This window comes from Oryctolagus cuniculus, chromosome 2 (genome assembly GCF_051225735.1).
Source record: "Oryctolagus cuniculus isolate XC-2025 breed Fujian yellow rabbit chromosome 2, ASM5122573v1, whole genome shotgun sequence".
In the NCBI taxonomy this organism is placed as follows: Eukaryota; Metazoa; Chordata; class Mammalia; order Lagomorpha; family Leporidae; genus Oryctolagus; species Oryctolagus cuniculus.
Genome location: NC_142868.1, coordinates 39036048 through 39047539, shown reverse-complemented (window position 1 = coordinate 39047539; position 11492 = coordinate 39036048). Strand labels below are relative to the sequence as shown.

At 53.0% G+C, this 11492-nt stretch overlaps 1 protein-coding gene across 2 annotated transcripts; it reads right to left on the bottom strand.

Moving 5' to 3' along the window:
• Positions 1-1433: 1433 nt before the first annotated feature.
• On the bottom strand, positions 1434-10096 carry IL3RA (interleukin 3 receptor subunit alpha). Of its 2 annotated transcripts, XM_008248460.5 has the most exons (12): positions 9958-10096; positions 8614-8734; positions 7194-7312; positions 6423-6537; positions 6056-6185; positions 5791-5966; positions 5066-5181; positions 4099-4125; positions 3040-3157; positions 2554-2659; positions 2243-2324; positions 1434-2065 (listed from the first exon to the last, which is right to left on the bottom strand). In XM_008248460.5, the coding sequence occupies exons 2-12, from the start codon at positions 8732-8734 to the stop codon at positions 1991-1993; spliced, it is 1185 nt and encodes a 394-aa protein (XP_008246682.1). In that variant the 5' UTR covers positions 9958-10096; the 3' UTR covers positions 1434-1990. The 2 variants fall into 2 exon arrangements, with proteins under 2 accessions (XP_008246682.1, XP_008246684.1); XM_008248462.5 differs by lacking the exon at positions 8614-8734.
• Between the last annotated feature and the right edge of the window lie 1396 nt (positions 10097-11492).

Sequence of the window (11492 nt, the reverse complement as noted above, 5' to 3'; positions counted from 1 at the left end):
CCCACTACTCATATAACACACCTGGATTGCCTTCCTGGCTCCCAGCTTCAGCCCTGGAAACAGGCTGCAGTGAGCATTTAATGAGTGACCCTGTAGATGGGAGCCCTGTGTTTGAGTCTATGCATGTATATGTGTGCCTATTTGTTTCTCTGTCTCTCAAAAAATTAAGTGAAAATTGAAAAACAAACAAACAAAAAAACCTGTTGCAATCCTTGCATAGTTTTTGCATAGTATACATTTTCTCATCAATTTTATAAAGACCCTTTACATGCACTGACTTCAAAATTTTGGCACCAAAATAACCTTTAATTACATCTCCCCAGACATTTTGAAGAACTTGTATATTTCTTTATGCTTTCAATGCAACAATTGATAAATGAAAAATAATGCATATATTAATTTTGAGATTCTGAAGTCTAATATTGATAACAAATGCATGTGGTACCATCATCAAACACAAGGGCCATAATCCTGTCAGACTTCACCATCTTCCTCTTGTCTGTTCCCACCAGAGCCACCACCACTCTGAACTCTGTCTCTATTGGTGTCTTGATTTCTATAAAATATTCTTTCACATGGGCATTCCTAAGCAAATTGTTGTTGAGCTATGCTTATATCTGAGCTTCATAGAAATGGCATCATGCTAATAAAGTCTTATGGGCCTGTCTCTTTTCCTATCATAACTACAGTTTTGAAAATCACCAATGTTTTTTTTTTTTATTTTTATTTTTGGACAGACAGAGTGGACAGTGAGAGAGAGAGACAGAGAGAAAGGTCTTCCTTTGCCATTGGTTCACCCCCCAGTGGCCGCTGCGGCCAGCGCGCTGCAGCCAGCGCACTGCGCTGATCCGATGGCAGGAGCCAGGTGCTTCTCCTGGTCTCCCATGGGGTGCAGGGCCCAAGAACTTGGGCCATCCTCCACAGCACTGCCCAGCCATAGCAGAGAGCTGGACAGGAAGAGGAGCAACCGGGACAGAATCTGGCGCCCCAACCTGGAGTAGAACACGGTGTGCTGGCGCTGCAGGCGGAGGATTAGCCTATTGAGGCACGGCGCCGGCCCACCAATGTTGTTTTGTGTGGCAGTATGCACTTTGTTTCTGTCACAGCTCCACAGAGAGTGTTTCTGATCTTTGCTTGGGCTGCCATAATAAAATACCATTTGGTGGCTTACGAAAAAATAAGTTTATTTCTTATAGACCTGGAGACTTAAGTTCCAAGATTGGGATGCCAACATGGGTCAGACTCTGGTAAAAGGTGTCTTTCAGGTTGCATGTTATCAGCTCTTGATTGTATGCTCCTAGAGTCTCCTTTTTAAGGGCCCTAATCCCATCTATGTTGGCTCTGTCATCAACATTTAATCGACTCCCAAATATAAGATTAGGATTTCAACAAGAATTGGGGAGTAGGGAGCAAAAATACAGTCTGTAACTTATACCATATTATTTATGCTTATTTTTATTCATGCATTTTGATGACTTTGTTATTTTCTTTTTTTAATTTTTTTTTATTTGACAGGTAGAGTTAGATAGTGAGAGACAGAGACAGAGAGAAAGGTCTTCCTTCTGTTTGTTCACTCCCCAAATGGCCTCCATGGCTGGCGCTGCACCGATCCGAAGCCAGGAGCCAGGTGCCTCCTCCTGGTCTCCCACGCGGGTGCAGGAGCCCAAGTACTTGGGCCATCCTCCACTGCATTCCCGGGTCACAGCAGAGAGCTGGACTGGAAGAGGAGCAGCTGGGACTAGAATACGGCGCCCATAAGGGATGCAGGCGTGGTGTCCAGGTTAGGCAGAGACCTGGGCTCCATTAACAGAGGATCTGGAAGAGGACTCCTGGGGGTAATTGGGCTGCGTCCACCCAGCGAGAGGCAGAAAAACCACTTAACTGAGGGAGTGCACACAGTACCAAGCTTTCCAAGGCAGCTCCTTGCAACTATTGAGGGGAAACTGGGGAACCAGGCGAGGCAAGCTGGGCCGGGCCTTGGGCAGGCGCTTCAAGCCGTCTCCTGCACCTGTACCTGGGCCACAGGACAGTCCTCTGGGCTGGGTTGGCCAATGTCCCAGACCACCTGCAGGTGAGCAGAAGCAGAAGTTAGGAGTGGTCAGAAGCATAAGGCAGGAGTGGCTGCAAGGGGAAGTCAGCAAGGCATAAGTGGAAGTCAGGCGGGGCGGGGAGGCAGGGGAGCAGAAGTCAGAAGTGGGCAGAGCCCCCAGACATAGCCAGCTGTGTCTGCCACAGCTCATACCAGCTTGTAGTTCTGCCCGAGGTCCCACAGGGGGTCTTTCACGTTAGGCACAGGAGGGAGGATTTTCTGCACCACCGAGAACCTCGAAGGAGACAGGAGGAGATAAATGCCAGGGACTGAGCGAGGCCGGCAGCCATGTGGCGCGCTCATGCATGATAGCCCCTGAGACAGGGAAGTTCGTGGAGCGGCAGAGGGGAGGCAGCACAGACCTCACCGGGTGCTTCCTGCCTCCTGCCCCGTGGCGTCCCATTCTCTCTGAGATCCGCTTTAGAGTCTCTGGAGATCCAGAGGAGCAGGCTGGTGGTTCTTACCGTCTGCACAGCAGGAACATGAACAGCAGGGCCAGAAGCATCGCCAGGGCAATCAGCAGAGCTGCCCACCAGACACGGCTCAAGGTGTCCCCTGCAGAGTCGCACACTGAATGGGAAATGGAAGGGGGGATGTCTTGGCTTGGCCACCTCTCTTCCCCACCTCCCGGGGATACCCAGATGCATGTCTCTGGAGACAGAGTTCCAGGGCCCAGATGCCTGAGCTCTACCTGCCAGGCTATGTCTCCAACAGTCAGTCATGAGAGCCTAGCAAGCAAGACCTGTGACACCCGTGGGCTGAGAGCCAACCGTGGGTGTGCTCTGGGGCTCAGGGGTCCCCTCTGAGAGACACACGTGGAGCAAGGCCTTAGGAAGCCGAAGAAGTAGCAAGGAGAACCCGTGGATGACAAGTGCGGGATACGCACGTGTGTGGCTCTGGGAGTGGCACCCACCACTCCCAGGAAACTACCAGGTGGTCATGGCTCTCACCAAAGCGCTGGGGTGCGCTCCAGTCACTGCGTATGCCTGCGAGGTATGCCTCTGCTCTGATTCTCACCACGAAAGTCCCTGGATGGAGGAGGTCCAACGAATTCACGTTGTCTCGGAACTGGAGAATGGGTAGAGAGAGGGTGTGGCCACAGGTAGGCAAAGGGTATGGCCAGGGTGCCCAGGGTCTCAGGCTGGGGCCGGATTTGCCAACAGATGCTGCAGGACTGGTGAGCAGAACTGAGGTTGCTCTGCAGCAGGGGGCGTGGCTGATCCACTGCAAATGCATGTAGCATGAGCAGAGGGCTGAGGCTGCAAAGCCAGGGCACACTTGAAACCCCCAGGAAGCAAAAGTGGCACCAAGCACTTGGCGCAGAGTCATGAGAGGGAGCAGGACATCTCTTATGTGCACAGCTTGTGGCTATGCCAGCTCCTGGCATAAGATGTCCCCCAGGGAAAGCCCAGGCCAGCATCCACAGGCAGCACTCAGTGCTCAGAAAGGGGCTTGGGGCCTTGCCACTACTCCCTGTGCCAGCTCAGGGCTCTCTCTGACCCAACAGCTACTTCTCTTCTTTTGCATGGTGATTGGCAAGTAGATTGGCAGGTGGGGCACTGCATGCTGATCTAAGCCCCATAAAGGGTCCAAGACCATCTAGTCCACCAACACATGTGCTTTTGGCCTGAACACCTTGGCTGGGACTGGTGTGGGTGAGATGTCTGCTGGAACCTACAGGGTGCCCCGCTCAGGCTGCAACCACCCACTGGTACACCCTCTTCTCTGAGGGATGCAGCCACAGTCTGCCAAACTGGCCCCACCCTGAATCCCAGGTGACCGGCCCCAGGCTAAGGGGTTTCTGGGCAAAGGCACGGAGCAAATTTGTGGGGTCTCTCATCTTGGGGGCATCATTGAATCTCTTTTCTCGTCCCTCCATGTGTGGCTGGTTGAGATGGCAGTCGGTGGGTGGAGTCTATCCCACGGGGCAGGGTGGGGGCAGTGCTCAGCCATGATATTAACAAGCCCACCCTGTACAATTCCAATCTGAGCTGCTAAGGGGTGCTCACAATTTGCTCCACAGGAGCTCCTTGGCCCTGCAAGAGAAAAAGCCAAAGAACTTTTTGAGTAGAAGGAAACCACTCCCCCAAGGAACCTTCCCCTTCTACCTCCCCCCAAAATGTCTGGGTAAGGGGTGGGAGTGGGGCAGAAGGTCCAGCTGGGACAATAAGTACTGACAAAGTGACTGCCAGTAGGTGACTGCTTCATAGGCAGCACATTTCATGAGGGTCCCAGCTGAAGCTGAACTAGGACTTTACCTCTGACTGCAGCAATACCTGCTCCTTCCCATCAGTGAAAGGGAGAAATAAGTTGGTGACATAGTCACTTAGAAAACAAACAAAAAAAAACTACCCACTCTAAAACAATAAACTCAAAAAAACTTGACCCTTTGGGGAAAAAGAGCCTTTTTAGCAAATGAAATAATTAATATTTGAGTATAATAAATATAACACACAGTTATAAAGATTATCAATAAGCAATTATATGTAAATAATACATATAAAAAATGAAAAAGTGTGACTCATTGGATATATAATACTAATGGGGCTGGCATGGTAGCACAGTGAGTTAGGTTGCCACCTAAAACTCCAGCAACCAGTGTCTGCCACTTTGAATCGCAGCTGCTCTGCTTCCAATCCAGCTCCCTGCTAATGCAACTGGGAAGGCAGTGGAGGATGGCCCAGGTTCCTGGGCCCTTGCACTCATGTGGGAGACTCGGATGGAGCTCCTGGGGATGCCTCAGGTCCCTGTGTAACTACTGTACCCACGCAGGCAACAAGGATGGAGTTCCTGGGGATAGCTGCACCCACGTGGGAGACCTGGATGGAACTCCTGGATCCTGTTTCCAGCCTGTCCAGCCTGTCCCAGCCCTGGCTGCTGTAGACACTTGGGGAGTCAACCAGCAGATAGAAGATTCTCTCTCTCTCTCTCTCTCTCTGTCGCTCTCTTCTTTCTCCAGTTGCCCCAAGTGTTTACCCTCTGTATGCTCAGCTGGTAACGGACTCTGCGGTTGAAATGGCTCACGTTCTTCCACTCCAGGAAAGCATGGGTGAGATTGCACCTTATGGTGACATTTGGCGGACTCAATCTCTCTACAGGCAGGGGACAGAAATAGAGAATATGTTTTCCCTGTGGGAGACACACAGAAACATTGTCTCCGCAGAGACTGGAAAAATCTGCTTCTTGCACACTGGGGGCTGCAGTAAGACAGAGGCCAGGGTCAGCAGTCACCTGCTCCTCCCTCTCTCCCTTCTTATCCGATCATCTTTCTCCCCCCTCTTCCTCCTCCCTGCTTGCTCCTCCCTTTTACCTTCCTCCTCCTCCTCTTCTCCTCCTCCTTTTCCTCTACCTCCCTTCTTCCCCTCCTCCCCCTCTCTCCTCCTCCTCCTTTTCTTCTTTCTCCCCTCCCGTCCTCATCTTGTGCTCCTTCCTCTTCGTCTTCTTTACCCCCTCCCCACCTGTCTCCCCCCCCCGTCCTCATCTTGTGCTCCTTCCTCTTCGTCTTCTTTACCCCCTCCCCACCTGCTCCTCCCTTTCTCTGTCCTCCTCCTACTCTTCCTCCATTCCTCCTCCACCTCTTCCTACTCCTCCGTCTCCCCTGACCCTCTATCCAACTTGGCGGCCCATGGCATCTTGCTCAGAGCAGGAACCTCCCAGTGCTAAGGGCAAGCGCGGGCAGGGCCCACCCGGTCAGTACTAACCCTGCTGGAAGAAATCCACCATGTCTTCCTTGCAGGGGATACGGGCTCCTGCGCTTGCGCCATGCACCTGCACCAGGAACCCGCCCTGGTACCTGGAGACATCATCCCAGCGGCAGCCGACTCGCACGCCGCGCTCGTCTACGTGGTAGCGCGGGCACTCAAGGTCCTTGCCGCTCCTGTGCGCAGGACAGGGAGGTCGGGAGCGAGCCCGCGGCTCTTCCCAACCAAGCCACAGGCGGGCCAGGAACACAGCAGACGCACCTACCCTACTCTCCAGGAGAGCCGGTACTGGACACCGCGCGGGGCCGCCCTGCCCACAGCCCAGCGACAAGTGAGCACAGTCATGTCGTGCACCCAGCAAGTCAGGTTCTTGGCCGCGGCCTCAGAGTCGCCGTCTGCAGTGGCAAAGAAGACAAACCCGCGTTGCTTTCCAGAGCGGTCTCTGGTGCACTCAGGTAGGAGACCCGGAGGGAGTCCCTGGGGCTGGCCCAGGAACTTGTGCACTTGCTGCCACCCACGTAAGGGACCCTGATGGAGCTCTTGGCTCTTGGCTGCAGCCTGGCCCAGCCCTGAACCACCCCCCACCCCCCACCCCACCCCCCACCAAAAGCGGAAGGAGTATCTCTGGTCACCTGGCTCAGGGAACAGGATCCACGTGGAGAAAGGCGGATTGCCAACGCGCACGGTGTAATTGCTGACTTTGCACAGGGAGAGTGCGTGGTACTCACAGTACCTGTCCTGCTCCGCCTAAGAAAGACAGGAGGAGAACCTGGGATCCTCTCCAGGACGTGTTCGGATGGATGTGAAGCATGTTGACGTTTTTTTATAAAAACCATAGAATCATGTGTGTAGAAATAGCTCCATCTAAGGGTCACAGTAGAGAACTGCGACTTTAAAAAAAATCCATGGCAGGTGACAGTGTGGTGTCCTGTATGAAGCTGCCACTTGTCATGCCCACAACCCATGTCAGAGCAAGAGTTCGAATCCCGGCTGCTCCATTTCGATACAGTTCCCTGCTTATGTGCCTGTGAAAGCCAGAGGAAGATGGCTAAAGATCACGGGTCCCTGCAATCCACGTGGGAGACCCAGATAGAGCTCCTGGCTCCTGGTTTTCCTGTGGCCCAACCTCGGCCATTATAGCCATTTGGGAAGTGAACCAGAATATGGAAGATTCAATCTCTATCTCTCTCTCTCTATCTATCTATCTATATAGGTAGATAGATAAATAGATAGATATGGATATGGATATAGATATGGATATAAATATAGATATAGATATATTTCTCCCTCTCTGCTTCTCCAGGATGAACTCAGAGACCGGAAAGAGGAACTCAGGCTGTCAGCTCCCTGGTGTCTCAGGTCTGAGACAAACCTCAGACTGAGACAGAGGACAATGGTTTTACCTTCAGGATTTGCTTGGAGTCTTTGATGCATTTAATATTGGTTGCATTTCCATGGAGGTCCCAGGTCAGCCTGTCAGGTTTTGCTTCCATCCTGAGGTTCGTGATGGGTGGACTCATGTCTGAAAAGTTTATAGGAGAGAGACGATATTCTTTTTTTTTTTTTTTTTTTAAAGAAAATCAACTGACTCGAGAGAAAGAAAGAAGGGGACAGGCCGGCGCCACGGCTCAATAGGCTAATCCTCCGCCTGCGGAGCCTGCACACCGGGTTCTAGTCCCAGTCGGGGCGCCGGATTCTGTCCCGGTTGCCCCTCTTCCAGGCCAGCTCTCTGCTGTGCCGCAGGAGTGCAGTGGAGGATGGCCCAAGTGCTTGGGCCCTGCACCCCATGGGAGACCAGGAGAAGCACCTGGCTCCCAGCTTCGAATCAGCGCGGCGCCCCTGCTGCAGCGCGCCGGCTGTGGCGGTCATTGGAGGGTGAACCAATGGCAAAAGAAAGACCTTTCTCTCTGTCTCTCTCTCTCAGTGTCCACTCTGCCTGTCAAGGGAGAAAGGAAGGAAGGAAGGAAGGAAGGAAGGAAGGAAGGAAGGAAGGAAGGAAGGAAGGAAGGGATCTGATCTGCTGACTCATTCCACAGATGGCCTCAACAACTAGGGCTGAGCCTAGCTGAAAACTCCATCCAGGTCCCCATGTGGGTGCAACAGGTGCACAAGTACTTGGGCAATCACCTGCTGCCTCCCTGGCAAAAACAGGAAGCTGGATTCAGCAGCCTCATCTGGGTCTCATACATGGGTGGCAGGTGTATAAGTGCTTGAGCCATTATGGGCTTTTTTTTTTCCAGCTACCTGAAGCAGAACACACATCAGATGTAGTCTCATCAGAACGATCACACTGGGTGAAGCAGAGGCACAGATCCCAGTGCTCAAGCAATTTCAGATAAGCCCATGACATGAATCTCTCAGGATCAAAATCCTGATGGCTGGGAGCCAGCATCGCAGCACACGGGATTAAGTTGCCCCTTGTGATGCCAGCATCACACTGCTAGTTTGCATCCTGCTTCTGCTTCTGATCCAGTTCCCTGCTAATGCACCTGAGAAGGCAGCAGGTGATGGCACAAGTGCTTCAGCATCTGCAACCCATATGGGAGACCAGGATGGACCTCCTGGAGATGGCTCAGGGTCTTGTGCACCTGCTGCAGCCTCATGGGATACCCAGTTGGAGATTCTGGGAATGGTTCAGGGCCTTGTACACCTGCTGCATTCACATGGGAGACCCTAATGGAACTCCTGGCTCCTGGCTTCAGCCTGGCCCAGCCCTGTTTGTTACAGGCATTTGGAGAGTGAACCAGGGGATCGAAGATCTGCTGTCTCTCTCTTGCCTCATCAATAAATAAAATAAGATCATTAAAAGCTACTGATGCCTACCTGGGTGGATTTGAAGCAGATGGGAGGTGGGCATGAGGAGCAAGGTCAGCCACAGGGCTGTCATGGTGAGCGCAGGAGAGCAGGTACCTGGGGTGTTTGGCAGCAGCAGTGACAGCAGCATCTGGGTGGGGAGGATGAGGGTGGGAGGATGCTGGGCTCCTCCAGAATGCTGTGCTGAGTACACGTGGCTTCTTACAGGACGGAAGGCTCTGAGGCAGATGCACATGTGTACATCTACATATGTGTGCACCATGCACATGTATGGGTGGACTAATGTGCATATGAGCATGTATGTACATGGGTGCATTGTATTGTGTGTGTGTATGTGTGCCTGTCTGTGTGTCTGTCTCTGTGTGTCAGCCTCATTATCTCTTGCAAACATGACTATTGCACATGGGTGTCCTCTTTGCTCTGATAGCAATGGCAGCAATGACAAGAATCTTGTCCCTGTTGCTGACTCCAAGTGCCAGTTCAAGTCCCTGCTGCTGCACTTCAGATCCTGCTCCCTACTGATGCACTTGAGAAGCATCAAGTGATTGCTCATGTACTTCTGCACCTGCTGCACCCATATGGAAGACCCAGATGGAGCTCCTGGGGATGGCTCAGGGCCTTGTGCACCTGTTGCATCCACATGGGAGACATGGATGGTGCTCCTGGCTCCTGCTCCCTTCTAATGCACACCTGGGATGCAGCATGTGATGGTTGCAATACTGGGGCACTGCTGTAGCCACACAGGAGACCGGGAAGGAGCTCCTGGCCCCTGGCTGCAGCTCCCTGTTAATGCGCCCATGGGTGGCACCAGGTGATGGCTCAAGTCCTTGTGCACCTGCCATTCAGTGGGTGGGAGACCAGGACTGAGGTCTCAACTCCCAGCTTGGGCCTGGCCCTTCCTGGGCTGTTGTGGGCATCTCGGGGAGGAATGAACCATTCCATGGGAGCTCTGTCTATCTGTGTCTGTCTCTATCTCTCTGCCTTTCAAATACAATCTAAACATACAATAAAAAAGCAATTAACAGGTGCAAATTGTGACATGAATTGTCTCCTTAGGGTTCATGGAACCCAGCGTGCCTGAAATCTATCACTGTGGCTTAGAACCAAGCTCACAACCATCCCTGAGGTGCTGGCCACGGATGCTTGATCCTGCGTCTCTACACGGAGCCATGACTCTTATTGAATCGGCCATGTTCAAATGCTCGGTTGCCAACGGAGGCTGCTCACCCCCGCCCCCGGCGCGCACGCCCCATCTTGGCCAGCATGGGCTCTGCAGAGAGCACAGACTGCCCCTGCCCCTCACCCTCGCAGTTACCTCGTACTCCGCACCCCACCGCGATCAACGGCTGTTACCTTGCATTCCTCTCGCCACGGTGGATGATTTATGGCTGTTGCCTTGTATCCGTCTCCCCTCTGTGACGTGATTGACAGCTTCTCAGCTCTAGCTTCCTGCTTTGCACAGGGCCCCACTGCCCAAAGAGAAACCAAAGCTCGTGGTCTCCCAACTCCGGCTGTGTTTATATTTTGCAGCTGCGGCTCCACCCCTTGAAAAGCAGAGCCAATGAGGGTGCCCTTGCTCTGCGACCCTTAGTTGCACGGGGGAGTGGTCAGGGCACTGATGGGCTCTTGGAGAAGGAGCCCCAGCAAGGATGACTTCTGGCACTGTGGGTGCATTCAGGGACAGGACTGGCGCTGGGCAGAGTAGCATGTTTGCCCTGTGTGTGGGCAGCTGAGGCCAGACTGTGGATTCTGGGTGCAGTGTTTGTAGTGATCTCCTGGAGACAGGTGGGCTGGGAAAGGCAGAATTGGGACTGGGAATGGGAGGAAACAAGGGGGACAAGGAAAGGGGAGGTCACCCCCGTGTTGACGACACCTGGGGTTTCTCTCGAACAGGATGTTGGTATGAGGAACCCCAGAAGGAACTCAGAGGTGGCTTGAGACAGACAGAGGAGGGCTTGGCATGCCCTGACTCCCAGACAGACAGATTGAGAGGCAGAGATCCTCTCTCTCTGCTGGTTTCCTGGCAACAGCCAGAGCTGGGCCAAGTGGGATCTGAGAGCTGGGAATTCCATCCAGGTGTCTCACATGGGTGCCAGGGACCCCTTTACCTGAACCATCACCTGCTGTCTGCCAGGGTGCACATGAGCAGGGAACTGAATTCCACCACTGACCCCATGGTGAACAGTTGAGATGCTGCTGGGGACGTCCTTATCTGAGGACCTGATTATGAGTGAGCCTCGGGCAGGCAGAAGGTGGTGGCTGAAGTCCTTGGGCACCTGCTGCACCCACTTGGGAGACCTGGGGTGGAGCTCCAGGGCTAGCTCACAATCAGTCACTCAATACCATCTGCAGAGACCTCTCTCCTGGGGCCCCAGTGATTTGAGATAAACAGGTGCATCCTGTCAATCGTACTGTTCCTTGGATGGCTTTGGGGAACCTACCCTAGACTTCTGTCATATGTCAATCACACCACTCCTGGGCTTGCTTCTGGCCACCTGTCCTGGGCTAGGGTGCAGAGTTTTGTTACACCCAGAGCTGCTGTGAGTTTGGATCCATGGCACCAAGCCAGCCCCTCGGGGTCACTGCCTCTGACACCTTGCCACAGTAGCCTCTGTGCCCTGAGCCTCAGGATCTCTCTGTGGCCAGTTGCAAAACCCATCTGCTCTCAGCAATAGAGACTCATTTCCTTTGCTTGTGGGTGGGAATTAAACTTTCCTGTGGGTTTTCTCAATGCACGCAAGGGAAGTCTTTTGCAAGCTGTTGGCTGCATTTTATCAAGCCCCAGTCCCAGCCAGAGCCACATATATTTCAAAACTCAGAAAAATCTCTTTTTACCATCAGCCAGGATCTCTTACGCAATGGCTTTGACCTACAGTAGAGCCAGCCAT